This window comes from Protomyctophum bolini (genome assembly GCF_963924005.1).
Source record: "Protomyctophum bolini genome assembly, chromosome: 9".
Classification (NCBI taxonomy): Eukaryota; Metazoa; Chordata; class Actinopteri; order Myctophiformes; family Myctophidae; genus Protomyctophum; species Protomyctophum bolini.
The window spans coordinates 33,063,729-33,081,977 of NC_137870.1; the positions used below are offsets into that span (position 1 = coordinate 33,063,729).

Consider the following 18,249-nt stretch of genomic DNA (forward strand, 5'->3'; position numbering starts at 1 on the left):
GTGTGTGTGTGTGTGTGTGTGTGTGTGTGTGTGTGTGTGTGTGTGTGTGTGTGTGTGTGTGTGTGTGTGTGTGTGTGTGTGTGTGTGTGTGTGTGTGTGTGTGTGTGTGTGTGTGTGTGTGTGTGTGTGTGTGTGTGTGTGTGTGCGTGTGTGTGTGTGGACCCTGAGGCTCTATAACGTTCTGGCAGAGGTTTTTCAGTGTGTGTTGGGTAGCATTGCCTTTGCTTTAATAATGACTTTTTCTACGAGAAGTGACACTCCAAAAGGAGCAGGGCAGCCTAATTAAATCTGACCTAATCTGGAGCAGCAGTCTGCCATCCAGCTGTGTGTGTGTGCGCGAGCGCGCGTGGTTGTGTGTGTGTGTGTGTGTGTGTGCGCGCGTGTGTGCACTTATGTGGCTGTGTTACGATCAGATCAGCTTTAACTGCTATGAATGCTATTTGTTTTGCCCCGGTTTAGTTGTTTAACTGTTTGCCTTTACATTATCAGTGAAAGTGTTTCAGAACCACATTGCAAACAGCCGGGCATGAATGAAACAGCAACACACACCATTTCAAGGTCAACACATGGTCCACTTTGTCAGTCTTGTCTGTTCATCGGCCCTGTGGTCGAGAGTGGACGCTCCAAGCCAAACAAACGGGGGAGTACATGGGCAGCTACAACCCTTCTCCTGTTCATCTACAAAGAGCCTTCTGTCGGTCATGTGCTGATTGGGTCATAATTGTTCGCTCTGGAAAATAGGATGCCATATTCGGAGGGCATGCTGACATGAACATTAACATAGAAACCTGACAATGAACTGCAGCGTTAAACTCTAGAGAGAAAAAAAACATTTCCTCACAATTCTCCATTCCCGACAGAGGGAAACACATTGTTTTATGAACATGAGAGCACAGATTAAGGGGGGGGGGGAGCGGGGGGGAGCGAATGAAAGGTATTAGAAACAGTTATGTTTATTTCTTTGTTTTTCACTGAAGCTTCATCGACTACCTCTATCTCCCTCTGTTTCTGCTTTATTTTTTCCTCCCTCTCCCCCGCCTGTTCTCTCCATCGCGGCACATGACTTGGCTGCTGGAGCTGTGGGCCTGGCTCAATTGTGCAATTTCATACATGTTTACTTTACTGGCATCTTTCTGAGCATATTTTCCCCTCACATTATTCTGCATTTCCTCTTGCCTTTTAAACTCTGTCTTTAATCTTCCTTTTTGTAATCCATTTCTGGATTTGGCGGAGCAGAGTACAAAAGCCATGTCAGACATTCTTTTTTTTTTGTAAAGCTTTGGCCAATCATCCGCTGTGTTTTAAAGCTTTGGCCAATCATCCGCTGTGTTTTTAACACATGCCACAAAGCACATTTTGGAAGTCGATCAGGGCGTTAAGGGAAAGAAAGTAGTTGTTCTCATAAACATTTAGACAAGTGTCTTCTTCAACATGAATAACAGCTGGAAGTCAGTGAATCACAGTGGGGAGGGGGGGGGGGGTGCGCACTGGTTTGCACTGAATGTCAAGAAGTTAGGAGGGGCAGACAGAGGTGAGGAGAGAGCTCCGAGGTAACATGGGAGAACAGGGAGTGTGGCCAATGAGTGTGTGAGACAGAGAGAGAGGGCGAGAAGGAAGCAAAGTACAAAAAAATACAGCCGATTTAGGGAGTTTTAGGAGGTCACAAGGGTAATAAAAATCATAATTCAACGATTTCTCCAGAAAATGGCAGTTTGGGGGGAATAAATCTGAAGCATCTGTTTATAATAAAGACTCTTGAATGTGTCAAAAAGCCCCTCCACTTCACCCTGCTCTACTGTGGGAAAGACTTTCAAACACACAGATTGACAGGTGTACTGCGGATACACTGCACAGCACAACCAAACACACACACACACACAGTCACACACACACGCTCGCACACGCACAAACACACATGTGCACACGCACACGCATACACATCTACACAATCAATGACAACACCAACGTACTGCTGGCACATTTGGTGTTGATCGACTTTGGTTTCATGATTTCGTCGCCCATAAATCTAGGGTATACTATTTGGCTCAAGCTTACATCAGAACATGATTCTTTGTAAAATAAAACAATACAAAGTAAAAACATACTGTATAACACAATATACATGAGGGTCAAACTAGCGGCAAGTCTGCTCTGTGCTCTTATCAATATTATCTTAGATAATGGCTTTTTTTAATAAGGCAAAGTCAGAATTGGTGAAATGTTCAACAAGGCAGTTTGTTATAGAAGCTATCACTGTGTACGCTTCGCTGTTGGGCATCGGCAACGTCTGCTCAGTGCTATAACTGTTTTGGCGTACAACCTATAATAAACGTCAAATATAATAGTGGTTATATGGAGCCCATCGCAAAATAGACATTTGGAGGTATTCTGTAGACTGTTTAACCTGTCAGAGTCAGCCATCTCCAAAGTCTAACAGTACAGAGGTCACATGGCCTGGTGACGCTGGTAAAAAAGCTTAAAGGGATAGTTTGGATTTCCTTTGACATCAAAGACTTTTTTGGCTTACTGGGTCATGGGAACTCATCCAGACCAATTTTATTTCCATACTGTGAGTATTATAAAATTTACGGGGACCGGGATGGTTGCCATACAAGCATTAGTATGGAATGAAATGAACTGAAAAACTACACTTAGAAATTGGTCGCTGTTCTTACAACTTAGAACTCATTCATCTATGTCTTAAAATCTTGTTAATTTTACATTATATTATTTCATATAATTCTTGTGATTAATGATGATATCATTATGAATTCATACTTATTTCTTAGTTTGAAGAGTTCACACTTCTTAATTAAATATATTTAGCAACACAATTACATTGCAAGTTAGCCAGCCTTGTCTATGCCTTCACACTGACCAGCCAGTCCCTATAACTTTATAAATAGTCACAATATGGATGTAAACGTTTAATTGAGGAAAAAAGAGACGAAAAAAAAACTAGTCTAAAAGTCAAAACATTATTAATGATGTAAAACAATAGCTATCTGCCTGAATGGCTTGCTTTTTCACTACACATCATCACAAGGACAGCTTTGCGTGACAAAGATACACAGTAAAATAGTGTAAAAATGTAACGAAATCACTGTGTACATATGTGCATGATTAACAAAACATACAATCAGTCTGTTAATTGTTAATTTACCCATCCGTAATTCAGAGTTTACAAATGCACAATGTACACTGTGTTAGCCTGGCTAATAAGCCAGACTAATATCACACAACACTGTCGCGGGATGGCAATTTATTTTTGCCAACGGCTGATTCGGTCTGGCTTATTAGCCAGACCGTTACAAATGTAACACAGTGTTACATTTGTACACTCTCAATGAAATCTCAGGATTGTACAATGTAGAGCCTCCTATTTTTTCTGAATGGAGAGTTGAAGAAGTAAGAATAGTCTTTCATTATGCAGAGACAATGGATCATGTCCACCCCGCTGCGTTCTCCCTTACTCCTCCTCTCACTCCACAATCTGCGTCCCTCTCTCCTCTCTCTATCTGCCTCTGAGCAGAAACACACGGCACACATCCTGCTCAAGACGACAGACTAGCCAAAAGTTCACTTCCTGCTCCTCAGCTCTAGTCCTTCACACCAGCCCTATTCCCAGGGCATACATTAACAGCCATTCATATACTCAAATAGCATATGGACACACAAACACACAAGCAAACGCTTCCTCTTCCATGAACACGCTCCTTCCCTCCCTATCTCCTACACACACGCCCACGCACGCGCACACACACACACACACACACACACACACACACACACATTAAGGGAATTAAGGGAATTTAAAAAACCATCCACATCCTATGTTAAAGTTAAGGCATTATCTCCCTCTTTCTTTCCTGCGCAGATTTGGTGAGGCAGTGGAAACAGTTCAATGTTATTTTAACTGTGCAAGAGAAGGAACAGAAGAGATAGATTTTCAGTCAGAGTGAATTGGTGAATGAGAGGGAAGAGAAGGGGTTGGCGAATGAGATCGAAAGTTCCCACGATTGCACATCCGCCCATCTCTACATTTTGGGTGTCTGTTCACGTGCCTGTGGGTCCATAAACGCTACAGTATATTTGACACACTCCTGACAGCTGCAGCGTTGCCTCATATTTCGCTTCAAAACACTTTTGGTTGGTGGTCTTTGTTAAATAGCTTTTATGGAAGGTATTTGTGGATTTCAACTCAAGTCTTCCATTTACTAATCCATGTACGGTACTACTGCAGGGGAAAGCTGCACTTGCTGCCATCCAAAACAAGCTAGCTCCTTCTGTGTTTCTGTGCATGTTCTAACTATCTGAATTGTATCATAGAGTGAGTGGATGCTAGCTTCCAGAGGAAAATGGTCAAACAACTCAAGGCTAGTTTTCATCCTTACAAAGGCCACTGTTTGCGTTGTTCCTGGTAGTATTGATAATAAATAGTCTTGAAGGGAAACAAAGATATCACAAAATAATACCATTGTTGCACCCGAACCCAGACACGCCAACAGAGGTGTAACTCAGCGTTTATCAAACAGCCAGTTTTAACATGCTACCAAAAATAAATGACTTTGCCTTATCAAAACATTGTATTTGGTCAGACCCACACACAAGCCTCTTTGAGGACAATACAAATGGAAACATTTACTACATCGTAAGATAAACAAAACAAAAGAATGTTGTTAATATAACATGTTATCATCTCTCCACCATAAAATTGCAATAGGCAAAAGGTTGTAAGTATGAAAAAAATAACCACAGGTTTAACACAGGACAACTGTCCCGATACAATATAAAAAAGAAAAAGAAACAAAATGTGTGTGTGTGTGTGTGTGTGTGTGTGTGTGTGTGTGTGTGTGTGTGTGTGTGTGTGTGTGTGTGTGTGTGTGTGTGTGTGTGTGTGTGTGTGTGTGTGTGTGTGTGTGTGTGTGTGTGTGTGTGTGTGTGTGTGTGTGTGTGTGTGTGTTGTGCGCCTGTGCGTGCATATGCGCGTGCCTGTGTGATTATTGTTTTTTGTTGGTTTGCTAGAGTTTTGCATCCCCCTGCCGGGTTCAGTCCTGAGGTAAGCATCAGTAACACATGCGTTGCTTTGGTTAAAATTAACTGATAGAAAGGGAAATAATGTGAAAGAAAACAAACATCCTTGATATGATCATAAAGCTACTGAAATGAAGCCCTTACAATATTGTTACATTAATAAAACAACATAAAACAGTCCCCATAGATGGGCAAATTGTCTCTAAGCTGAGTGTAAGTCTTTAAGATTCACAACGCCTATCACAGTGCATTCATGGCTTTAGTCTTCACATTCACCCACTGAGGTTGGCAATGGCACTATAGTGGTCAGCAACTTCTAATCTAAAACGATCCAACAGTCAAGGCAAAGGAAAAGGCCAGCATGCTTTGGAATAAACATTTGAAGACAAAAATGTGCCTTCAACCCACAACCGTTCAAAAGTGTTCTTTTGTTTTCTTTTCTAGCTGGAGGAATCGCCGGTCAGCCAACAGAGAAGCATGTCATTCTTGTTGTGCCTGACACCGGCAAGGATGGGAGACAATTGCTAGTCTCGGGTTTCATGTTAATGTGCGGATCAGAGGGGCAGGATGGCAGGCATGAAATGGGACATCAGGCCGACAAGATGTGTGAATTGTTAGGGAGAAAGTGGGATTTCACAGGGCTTACTGGAGCACGGCAGCTGGGATGTGCTGTTCCCCAGTACAAGCTTCCAGGGAGCACCCAAACACCCGTTAATAATACATCAGATTGGCGGCTCCCTGAGCGTGTGTGCCTGCGTGTGTGCCTGTGTGTGTGCCTGTGCGTGTGTGTGTGTGGCGTGCGTGTGTGCGTGCGTGTGTGCCTGTGTGTGTGTGTGCCTGTGCGTGCTTGCATGCGTGCGTGCGTTGAGGAGGAAAACAGCAGTGACAGTGTGGAGCACTCACTTTGGCCTGTCAACAGTAGCAAGGCTCACAGAGAGCAACATGGGAGAGCAGGTCATAAAGGTCAAATGAATAGCGCAACACTTGCTGCACGACGTAACATGGGACTATTGCTGAGGCGTGGGGCGTCATGGCCGCTGAACGCCGTTATTGCTGGTAGCGAGTGACAGATATCTGTGTGACTGATTCTACCCTGGACACTGCCTTCCAATATCTCATTCTCTGCTGACAGTTCCTCAGCTGCATCCACCATTGTGGATAAATATTACACAATGTCAGAGGCAACACCCATAATGCTCTGTCTACCATGGGGATGGAACTCCACACATGAACAGGGACTGGTGTGTCATCATCTGGGTATGCGGCTCTCGTGTCCCAGTTATGAGATCACAGGGCTGTGCTTGCTGCTTTTCAATAACAATTTACGGGCGATGTGATGTTAGTCAAAACGCAAATTGAAGAATAGAAATGAAAGGGAGCTCGGGAGTTCAAAGGGTGATGCGCTGAGTGTAAGAGTGATTAAGCTACTATTACTGTCACTTAATATAAGCCTTGATTTACAACAAAATATGAGGGAGTGTGTTGCAAATAATTTGGTGTGAAAATAAGCATAGATCACTTTACCTAAATGCTGAAGCGACTGCTGTCATTGTTTAGTCATTTCCTCGTGACTAGAGAAGCAGGAACGTGATGGGTAGAAAGCTTAAGAATGAGATACATAAATTGTCCAGTACCCCAAAAGAAATACAAAAAGATGTACACTAAAAAGTCTTCCCATTTCTTTAAAGTCCAGAAGAGCAGGCTTTATCTTTGGTTAAAAGATCCGCTCTGGTCTGGACACAAGCCCTGAATCTTGTCCTTATGTGCTTTGTTCAGTTATGTACACATAAAATACTTAATAGTACACAGGTTTAGGGTCAGATTGCAACACTTCTTTGCAACAGTCCCGCCCCCCTCCCCCCGCCCCTTTTTTTATTTTTTATTTCACTACATACAAAAAATAAATTATGAAAAAAAGGAAGTAAGAAAAGAAAAAAAAGCCTATTTCATTTTGGTATTGAATCTGTTGCTTTGGCTCAATGGCTTGATACAAAAAATAATAATGTGTTTGCATTCACTGTACATAAATACTGCACTGCTTTGAGTGAGTGCTCCTTGGTCACGGCATAGCACAGTTCTTTCCTTTTAAAGGAGCACTGTAAAAGACTTAAAGGCTGCAAAGGAGGACACTTAGGACAGTTCTACACATTTCCGTACGCACCAGGAGACCAAAAGCTCTTGGCCTGAGGTGCAGAACAGATACTGAGCTGAGGTGGAACGGCGCCATACCGCACACCGTGAGTGCACAAACATCTACAGATCGTCGCCATGGATGCCGGTCACGTGGCCTTAGCTGGGTGAGTAGCGGTCGATGGTGCGGGCGTCAGAGAGGCCCTGTGGGGGCGGAAGAACCCCCAGCATGTCCAACTTATCGTGCGTGAGACCCAGATGGTCGGCGGCTAGCTTGGACAGCGGATAGAGGCTGTCCATGGCCTTGGAGTCGGCCACCAAGTGGTGGTGCTGGGCTTGGATGAGGAGCTCGTTGACCTTTTCCTGCTTGAGTCCCAGTTCTGCCGTGTATTTACTCAGAGGATAAATCCCCTCCGCAAAGTCCAGCTTGAGCTTCCCGTCGGCGGTGAGGCCCGCCCCCGCCCCGCCGCTGCTGTGCATCTTCATATGGCTGATGAGATTTCGCTGCTGGGCGAACTTGCCGCCACACACTTGGCACTCGTAGGGCTTCTCCCCGGAGTGGATGCGCATGTGCTCGGTGAGGCGGTACTGGCGAGTGAAGCGCATGCCACAGGAGTCGCAGGCGAACGGCTTGAGGCCCAGGTGGCTGCGCATGTGGCGCGTCATGGTGCCGCGCTGGGTGAACTTCTTGCCGCAGATGCTGCATGGGTACGGCCGCGTTAGCCAGTGGGTCTTCTCGTGCTGGCGCAGCGTGGCGGGGTCTTTGTAGGACTTTTCACAGTTGGAGCAGCGGTAGGGGCGAATCATCTCCCCGATGCCCACGGAGCCGAGCCCCTGGTTGGACTTACTCTCGAGGTGGGACAGGCTGTTCAGGCTGCTGCTGCTGTTCAGGCTTCCGTAACCGTTAGCGTTGCTGCTGTTGCTTTTAGCATTTCCATTGTTGCTGTTCCCCATTTCGCCACCAGAGTTGCTGTACAGCTCCTCCTCCGTGTGCGTCTCCACGTGCGCGTTGAGCTGCTCAGAGCTGGGGAAGCCCTTGTCGCAGGGGATGCAGACATACAGATTGTCTCCGAAGCTCTCGGGCTCGTAGGGCATGTGGAACCTCCCCATGGCCCCGGGGGACGGCCGACCCTCGCTGCTGCCCGTCTCCTCGCTGCCCGAGCCGCTCTTGTCGTCCGCCCCCTCGCTCTCCTCCCCGGCCTTGTGGTTGTGATGCTGGCGGTGGTTCTCCCGCTCTCCGTGTCCGCCCCCGTCATCCTCGTCCTCGTCTTCCTCCTCGTCCTCTGCCATGTAGGACGGCGGCTCGTGCTTCACCCAGCGGTAGATGTTGCCCATCTCTCTGCCTGTCTCTCCAGCGTCTGTGGGGGTGTCGGGGCTAAGGGGACACGGGTAGTGGTCCGGGCCATGTGAACTGGAGCGGTGCAGGTGGGGGAGATGGGGGCCGAGTGGCTGGTTGAGGTGAGGGAACGGGAGAGGTGTGAGAGAGCCTGCCTGGTCGGATAACTCCATCTTCTCCGAGGGATAGGCCCTCCCGTTGGCCCCTGTCACAGGGCTGCCACGACCACTCAGAGCCCCGCCTCTTTCATCATCGTTATGTGGCAGAGTATGTCCCAGGTGTGACTGGGAGGGGGGGCTCTTTTTGGACAAGTCCAGGCCATAGATGGGTGAGCAGTTTCTCTCAGGGTGGGCCGAGCGCGGGCCAATTTGGGCGGCGGACTGTGGCGAAGGGAACACCTGAGAGCCCTGGTTGGACGTGGGAGCGTACAGTTCACCAGCGTGAATGGCCAGGGGGTGGGGAACTAGCTCCTCTAGTGGCGGGGCACGGGGTGTGTGGCTATTCACCACTCCGCCTGGAGGGCAGGACTGAATGACAGGAGTAGAAACCCTATACCTGCCACCACTCCCTAAGCCCATGTTATTGGCCGCCATCTTTGCATAGGGCAGGAATGCAGGAGCCGGTCGCGGAGGGTACTTGCCATTTCTCTTGAGCTTCTTCTTGCACAGGGCGACCAAATCAAGCAGCTGCAGGTAGCTGGCAGCGGCCAGGACGGCCCCCAGGTTGGGTTCAGCGGGGGAGGCGGGGTCTCCTTCGCTCAGGCGGCCGGTGTAGATATAGTCCAGGATGACCCGGAAAACGCCCGGGCTCACCATCTCATGGTCAAGGTTGATGAGATTGTCGTGGACCACCAGCGACTTTAGGTAGAGGCTGCTGGCAGCCAGAATGTTCTTGTGAGCTCTGAAGAGGGCATTTTGCACCACGATAATAACGTCACACAGGAAGCCCTTGGTGCGCTGGCTGTTGAGCTGCAGGAGGAGGTGCCTAGCATGACTTGGAACTTCCATGGCGTCCAACATCGTCTTTAGACCGCCACCTGCAACGACAACAAACAACAACAACACACATCTGTAAACATCATGTTTCATCTGCATTTCAAATGGAACACAGTAATGATAATACTTGATAAAATAATAAAAACTAATGTCGTTAATTAGTCATTTGCCAAATATTGTGTGTGTGTCAAAGAGAGCAAGAGAAACAGAGAGATGAGTGTGTGTGTGTGTGTGTGTGTGTGTGTGTGTGTGTGTGTGTGTGTGTGTGTGTGTGTGTGTGTGTGTGTGTGTGTGTGTGTGTGTGTGTGTGTGTGTGTGTGTGTGTGTGTGTGTGTGTGTGTGTGTGTGTGTGTGCGTGTGTGCGTGCATGCATGTTTTAAAGTTCATTTAACACAAAGCCCGAAATAGCATAAAGATTGGATAATAAGCTAAAAAGGGAAAAAAAGAAAGACAATGTTGAAAAATGTGTAGTATTTTACAATAAGTATATAATAACAAATTATATATATTTAACTGTTTTTGTTCTATTTTTCTTTCTTTATTGTGATGATCAACAACACGCTTTTTATTTATTTTTAAATATAGGCAATTAAGTAAATAATACAATAATATAGGCAATTAAGTAAATAATACAATATTTTTCACTGATTAATGATAGCCAATAAATGGCAGGTGTGGTAGTGTACAGTGCATAAAGTGCACACAAAGACCACTGGATGGATATACTGTATGTGACTTTCTGCTACACGGCTGAGTGGCTGCGATGGTTTTGTCATTATCAGAAACTCAAGTCAACACACTGACTCATTTCCTCTGCAGCAGTTTTCAGAGAAAATTAAGAAGGAGAATATAAGAAGCAACGAGAAAAGAAAAGGAGGAAAAAAAGAGAGATGAGTGTTTTTAAGCTGCTGGTGTGCTGATAAAGTATTCCAGAAGTAGCAGAAGGTTTAAACAAAGTGAATGTTTTGCAAGTGTGATGAACAGCAGGTATAATAAACCTGTGGGGAAAAGATGTGTCCAAAAAAAGATGTGTCTGGCTGCTCCTCTATAGCCATGCAGTCATATAAGGAACGCTGAGCGCACGGGATGTAAATCATGGCACAATTGGATGGTTCAATAGTTTAACTCAGGATTCCAATGCACACACACACACACACACACACACACACACTGCACTGCACACTGTAAAAACTCCAGTATCACTCATACATTCGTGTGTATTGTTGCACCACATATAAAGTAAACTATATGAACTATACAAATTCTTCAGGATGCATTGTTCAAACAGTGGTGTCTGAAGATGCTTTACTTTAGGAGATGAAAACGTTTGTAACCCTCCCTAAGGGCTTAGTCTCACTGATGGGAAACAAGCAACTAAATAAATATATCCGATCGTGGTCTTCCTGACTGAAGTTCATCCTCGTCTTGTTGATTGCATTGAGTAGCCTCAATGGTTCTCAAACTTTGTCATGCCTTTGTCATGACCCCCAAATTAATATGGATTTGGCCGCGGACCCCCAACGGAAAACATTTTGTGCAAGGGGCCATCACATCACCGTATACAAGATAATGTGTTGGTAAAGATGTTTTGAAAATAACGGATGCACAGTGGTCAAAATTATTTTTATGCTATTTCAACTAATTTTGCTGAGGACCACAGACCACTTAGAAGTTAGAACCCCCTCAAGGACCCCTGGGGGTGTCCAGACAGACACCACTTTTACAACCACTGGCCTATAATGCCCCCAGTAAAATGAACAGATGAACAGAGACAGAGAGCTCTTTAGCATAGCTGTCTTCATCCATACATCACTCCATAGCAGATTTGACAACAGGCTTATACAGCAGGATAACCAATGTGCTCAAATTCAACCAATGTTGTTGACGTTAGATAGATTAGACATTCTGGATACAGGTCTACTTGGATTGGCTGTATGTTCAATCCCAAATCCACAAAATAAATACATTAAATAAATAAAGAATTAGATAAATGTTGAAGTCTGTAAAAGAAAGAAAGAAAGAAAGAAAAAAAAAGAAAGAAAGGAGAACAACAAGAAAGCATGAATATTGTTTCCACTGTCTGGTCTCTCTTCTGGCTTTGATTTCACAGTGGTCTTAAGTTTAGGCCTACTGTAAATGTAATGTATTTAATCTGCAGAATATCCCCATACAATGTTGAAGTGAAGTCTGTAAACATGGGGGGCAGCCTATAGGCGGTTAACAATAGGCCTACACCACTGTGAACCGCGCGGTGAGTGGTGACACGCTGCATGTGCTCGCGCATATACATTTCCCCCATGCGCCCGAAGCGCGGCGCTTTGTGACACACACGCGCGCGCACACGTACACACACGCACGCGCACACACACGCACACTCGGAAACACTCAAATGCAGTTCTTATCTTCTGACCCGTCATTTTTCAATATTCCTCGCGTCTGATGGATCTAATTTTACATGGGAGCCACTGTGAGTCTGTGACACAAACTAATTGCTTTTATTTATTTGTAAAATAATAATTTCACTGGAGAAGCGGAATTTATTTCTGCTGCACGCACCTGTTTTGCCTATACCGCAATGAAAATGTTAATTGACTGACTAGGGCTAAACTGATTAGTAATCAGTCCTACAGACAGTAATCTCTTCTAGGCCTATAAAGAAGAGGAATATTTTGGATTGGTTAATTGACAATGATATAGGCCCATATAACAACCTAGTGTGACTATTTGTTTAGATGCTCGGGGGACGCAGTATATAGGCATTTTAAACCCTTAATCTGAAAATCTAACACACACACACACACACACACACACACACACTCAGTTCACTGCTGGCAAAAGTGGCAAATATCGGCTATTTAGAAAGCAGCCAAAAATGTATGCCTGCAGGCTTCTCTTGTCGCTGTAGGCTATATCTGAATATTCTACTGTATGTATTTTGACTAAATAGGTCTAATTTACTGTAGGCTACGCCTCTAAAGAGATGGCTCTGGGATTGTTTTTTATAGGCTAACGTCTTGAAAAGCTATTTATATACTTGGGTGATTGATATAGCCTACATTATATGCTCTTAAAAGGGTTCAATATGACAATGTTTTGACTGCTGTGTCTGTGCGGGTGCGTTTGCTGCGGGCAGACTAGACTTCCCTATCTCTCTAGATTTACTGTATCATAATAAACAATTAGATATCTGCCTGAACAGGCTTTGAATGATGGAAGCTTGTAATGGTATTTTATTTCGTTTTATTTTATTTATTATTATTTTCATGGCACGTGTAACAAAATACGTTTAGGCCCATGACTATAATAGGACAATTTGCTGCGTCGTTTTATTTTTTATTTTGTAAGACTATCGTGTAGGCCTGTATGCCTATATCAATTATTGGTTTGAATTGAGCATGACAACATCTGCTTAAAAAGTCAGCATCTTATGAAATAATAGGTTCTGACGAATCTGACTGTTTTATTTGGAGTCGCAGGAGTAGACCTATAGTGGACAAAGTGAAAGTATAGGCTACACTGAGGAACTCTGCATCAATGTTGGTCTCAACGTGAAAGGGACAAATGCTGTTGAGCAGCATGAAACTATTAGTGATGAAACTCACTCATGCACTTTAAAACTATGAGGAGCGGAAGTAGCAGCCGTTATAAGCGAGTCAGTCAAGTTCAGAAACTCACAAGTGAGAATCTGCAGAAGGCTTGCATCAGAAGGAGGCAGACGTTTCGTTTTTAGAGCCATATGCTATAGCCTATATCGTTGCTGTCAGGTGGAAACCTTGTATGTCCAAAGCAGTTACTTTTTATGATTAGGCCTATATTGTTTTAATTAAAATAGTGAATAGCCGATCTACATAAGCGCACAACACGCATGAATTTATAATTTCCACGAATTAATTTATGTTGGACAATCTTTACAGTCCACGAGACGAAAACAAATACGAGATACGAGGTTTCTGTCCGAAAGCTGTATACCGCGATCGACTCATGCGTTCGTAAAACACCTCGCATGCACAGCTCCATGCCTCCTGCATGCATGTTCACTTTTACCGTATGTGAACTAACGTGGATTTACATTCACAAACCCTGGACTCAGTTAATCTATAGGCTACCGCATGTCAGCCATGACCATGAGCTACTATATGACATTAATGTGATACAATTATGATACAGTTTGAAGATGCATGCATTATTTTAGTTAACTGTCAAATATACTCAGAAAAAAGGGAAATGATCAAAGTCTGAAAACAATAACATTTGTAAGTAATATTTTTCTTCAAGTTGAGCTCAATATCTTATAATACATTGTGCCACTTCTATGTTAACCACATATAGGCCTAATCGATTCCACATTGGAGATGTTCAGATATACATCTGAAATAAGAAACATTTTTATAGTATTACAGATTTTTTTTTTATTAATAATTTTTTTTTAATAAATAATAGTTCAATAGATAGCCTAGATTAATAATGCTTTATGACTTTATAATGCTCTCTGAGGCTCGAGTAATTGCTTAATTTGAGTCTATATGAATCGGATGTCAGGTTGAAATAACAGCATTACTTTATATGCGTTATTTTATAAATAAAGCTCCTTATACGTTGTCCTCTCTGATCTGTCCTCACATTTAAGCACCAAACGTAAACGCGCGTGAAACCATGCAGCTCTCTGTCTGAAAGTGTCTCATATCCTTTATCTCCGGAAAATCCTTCAAAACTATACGCAGGCCTTTGAGCAAGCAAGGTGGAGCAACACACAGCTGTTTCTTTTAAACAATATCAGCCATCTCTACCTGTCTGTCAACAGAGCTAAAGCAGATCGTTCCTCAAGCTCTGCTGCCTAATCTTTAGGCTATAAAAAGAGCCAATTAAGAGCAGCAATTAAGAAAAACATGCAATTACAAATAAATTCGTAATACATAAACGTTTCTCCAGTTCAACACCATGCTGCGACTTAATCCACAGGTGGTTGTGGTGCTATAGGCTATATATTTATTGTATTAATTCAGACGACCAATTCTTTTTTGGCAATTTATGTTGGTATTTTACGTATGAGTGTTTACACTTTGTATTCTTTTGTCTAACAGATCATATCAGGTAATGATCGGTCCCAGGATTTTAGAGAATCACGCAAAGGCTATTCGGGATAAATTATGGTATATAAGCTATATGTATGTCAGAATAGGCTCGAAATACAATCACCTGCATATGTAGGCCTAATTTAGAATATGAGTTGTTTTTCGTAAATATGCCAATAATGCCAATATGCCATTTATTGATATAAAAAATAATTGAATTCCATATACGAAACAACAACTGTTGATTATAAAACGCGCAAAGTTTTTTCCATGATAAGAGAATAAAAGCAAAGAAACAAAGGGAAAGGAAAGTCCATGTAACATATGTTGCTGTAGCATACTGCCTACACTTTATTATCCAAAAACAAGTTATATAGGGCTAGGCTATGGCTACATTTCCCCTTGCTTCTTGTTCGCTGTTGAAAGCTTGAGTAAAGCCTAAAGAGGGCATCTTCTTACCTGCATGCCCGATCTCTTCTGCCATCCGATCTAAGTCGCCCTTAATGATCATCTCAACAGTCTGTTGGAGTCATATCTGACGCGTCAACTTTGAACTGCCAGCCTCCAAAATCCATGCCAGTTTTCCAAGTACGTCTGCCAACTCTTTTTTATTATTAATTGATATGAATTTCTTGTTGCGCTCTACGTCCTTCCTCCCACCCACCCACCTCTCTCTCTCTCTCTCTCTCTCTCTCTCTCTCTCTCTCTCTCTCTCTCTCTCTCCGTGCCCCTCCTCTCCTCTTTTTCATCCCCTCCTATAAAAAGTACGTGCCTAGAACAGCACCAGTTTCCTCCTATTTTTTTTATTCTTAGTAATTTCCTCGGCTATTTTTGAGTGGAGGCAATAACGCTCGCTGAGATGATAATGGAGCCTCTATGCGCCTCTTAAGTGTTTTAGCGCCCCGTGTGATGTCAGTCTATAATAAAACTAAAAGGTAAAATAGAGGGCAGGAACTTCATGTGACCCCAACTTGAACTTCACAACACATCGTCTTAAAGAGACAGGCCGCTTACTGTATGTCACTGCAGCCCCAATGCAACATTTGACACAAGAAAGAGATATTAAAGTTAAACCAAAGTATAATGAGATGGTATAGTCGATTAGGCGTTAAAGAAAAGAATGCGTCACTTCTCTCCTTCTCACCGGTAACCATGTGTGTGTCCTCCTGCCTTATAGTGGATTAATAATATATATATATATAGCCTAAACACCTGATCTGATCTATATCATATCAGTAAAAGGCCTTTCCCCTCATCACCTCAAGGCGAGATGCAGTTAGGGCTAAATGTGCTATGTATGCTGCTGGCGGCCTGTAGTCACAAGATCCCCTCGGAAGATAAAGATATGGCCTCCTTCACACTGATTGGCAGAACTGCAATATGGTAAACTATAACATAACATCTCCAGTAGATCCAGTCCATTAAATTTAATATTGTAACGGGTCCTGATATAAGAAAAATACAAAAAAAAAAAAAACTAAATCTCCAATGTTATCCTGCTATATGATGCACTGTGATATACACTCCTTTTATATATTTTTACCCTATAGGCTACTTGTGTGATGTCATGTGAGTGACTCCACCTGTATGATCCTACATGTGTGATCATCACTGTGTTTAGACATCATAAACTATTCGGATGCGACTACATGCAACAAGTGATATGGCTACTCGTTGACATGGCAACCGCAGACACCTACACCTATAACCAAAACTAGGCTACCAAGCGTTCAGAATATCAACAGTCAACTTGTAACCGATACCGATAGTGAACAAATGTAACCAAAGGACGACTACACTGGTTACATTTGTACATTCTCAGAGCAACTCATTTGAAATTACACATTACAACAGACTATAGGATCTCATCTGCCTTCTGCCACAGAGCGCTCGTCCAGACACGGTGTGTTGTGTATTCTCTACTTTATGCACGGCACGGCATCGCACTCCTCTCTCTCCCGTCTCAAAACACCTACCTCGGACTCATGTCTGGTGTCGTGGCCGTTGGTCTGGTCTCCGTCTCGGAATGAATTCCTTCACTCTCAGTCAGATCCCACTCTCCTAAAACTCCCGAACTATTTGCAAACAGTTCCGACCGCATGTATCGCTATCCTCCTTGACGATTCTCCTTCACTGACTGTCTGCCATGCTAAAAACCCAGTTTCTCACGTGAAACAGTTATATCAATATCAAACCCTTCAGATTCTGTCGGGGTCCGGGTCGGACCAGATTTCTCTACCGCGTGGACGCGCGCACAGCGACACTCGATGGCCATAACATGTAGGAGATACACGCAAGGAGGCAACCCAGCCTCCTTCAGTATAAAGCAACCCATCTATTTCTTTAGTAGACCAAGTCTACATAATTAGGCTACTAATTATTAATTAGCATATAAATTTGATATATAATTGAACACCTTCACATACTGGTGCTTATGGTCTGATCATGAGAAGGTCATCATCAGCATTAGGCCATTGTACAGATGTAGACCTATAAACTAATAATATGATATGATGCTATAATTTAAACTGTGGCATATAAATGTCACAGAAATAGCCATCATCCAAATTGTAATATTCCAGTCAACGACTCCAATCAATTTAATTATTCAATCAAAAGATAAGATACAGGGTGAGGGTCAATATAGATACTCTTAATTTGTGCAGCACAAGAAAGAAAGAAAGAAAGAAAGAGAGAAAGAAGGAAAGAGAGAAAGAAGGAAAGAAATAAAAAAAGAAAAAGTGTCATATACTTTCCAGGTTAGAAGAGGTAGGGTTTTGTCTGATATATTATGTTCCTATGAGAGCACTTCAGTAGGATACTCACTCCAAATCCTCCCATTGTCTGGCCGTCTCAGGGGTATTCCTAGTGATTGGCCTTTGCCAAAGTGTCTGCAAATTGAAACAGGCCTATAAAATAATACACTTTCCATTAGTTCTGCTATTAGACAAAATGTCTTGATTTTGTATATTATACTTACTAGACTGAGGCATATTCATTTCAGGTGCAGTATAATCTTTTAATCTCAACTGACAATCGATTCACGCAGCCTCTTCTGTATGCTACAACTTTATTAAATAAGTTGTAATGATCACCAGACTCACCAGTTTCACTCACTCACTTCCAGTTTCCCATGATGATGAACTGTTACTAACTCCCCTGTCAGAGCGAGGCAGAAGCAAGAGAATATATTACACAGTCAAATCCAGAAACTCACTCTGAGAGCGCACAAAATGGACCTGGAACGGCCCTTAAGATTTGACTGTACATAGGGGGTTGTCCAGGGCCAGACCAAAATGTGTTTTAATGACTGATTAAGGTCCTAATACACTGTACTACAAGTGTTAAAGAACTTTTTTTTAACACATACATACAACAAAACAAATTTCAAAGGACACAAAATTCAGATTTGGTTAGTACTGCGCCTCAATCTTTCTCCATTTTAGGGGGACACAGCTGTTGTCTTTCCAGACAGACCTTATCTCACTAATCAATCTCCCTCCAGAGACCTGTACTGGACGTTGAAACTAAACTTGTCAAAACACAATTTAACGTAATCTGGAGTGCAACAAACCTGAAACACTGAACTTTTAATGAACTGAAAAATCTTCCAAAGGGTTGGTGTAAGCAATGATTCAATTAAAGCTGCAAGAGCCGGACTGGAGCCCAACCCGCGGAGCAG

General features: G+C 43.2%; 1 protein-coding gene across 2 annotated transcripts; it reads right to left on the bottom strand.

Moving 5' to 3' along the window:
* Positions 1-6,927: 6,927 nt before the first annotated feature.
* On the bottom strand, positions 6,928-16,722 carry hic1 (hypermethylated in cancer 1). 2 transcript variants are annotated; one of them, XM_080773106.1, is made up of 2 exons: positions 16,544-16,722; positions 6,928-9,536 (listed from the first exon to the last, which is right to left on the bottom strand). In XM_080773106.1, exon 2 carries the CDS (start codon positions 9,517-9,519, stop codon positions 7,324-7,326), a length of 2,196 nt encoding a protein of 731 aa, XP_080629232.1. In that variant the 5' UTR covers positions 9,520-9,536; positions 16,544-16,722; the 3' UTR covers positions 6,928-7,323. The 2 variants fall into 2 exon arrangements, with proteins under 2 accessions (XP_080629232.1, XP_080629231.1); XM_080773105.1 differs by lacking the exon at positions 16,544-16,722 and adding an exon at positions 15,027-15,129.
* Between the last annotated feature and the right edge of the window lie 1,527 nt (positions 16,723-18,249).

Excerpts from the sequence above, each read along its gene's own strand:
- hic1 (XM_080773105.1), bottom strand. The coding sequence starts at position 15,078 with ATGATCATTAAGGGCGACTTAGATCGGATGGCAGAAGAGATCGGGCAT. Across the intron at positions 9,537-15,026 it reads AGAAGAGATCGGGCATGCAG|GTGGCGGTCTAAAGACGATG; the intron begins GTAAGAAGATGC and ends TTGTCGTTGCAG.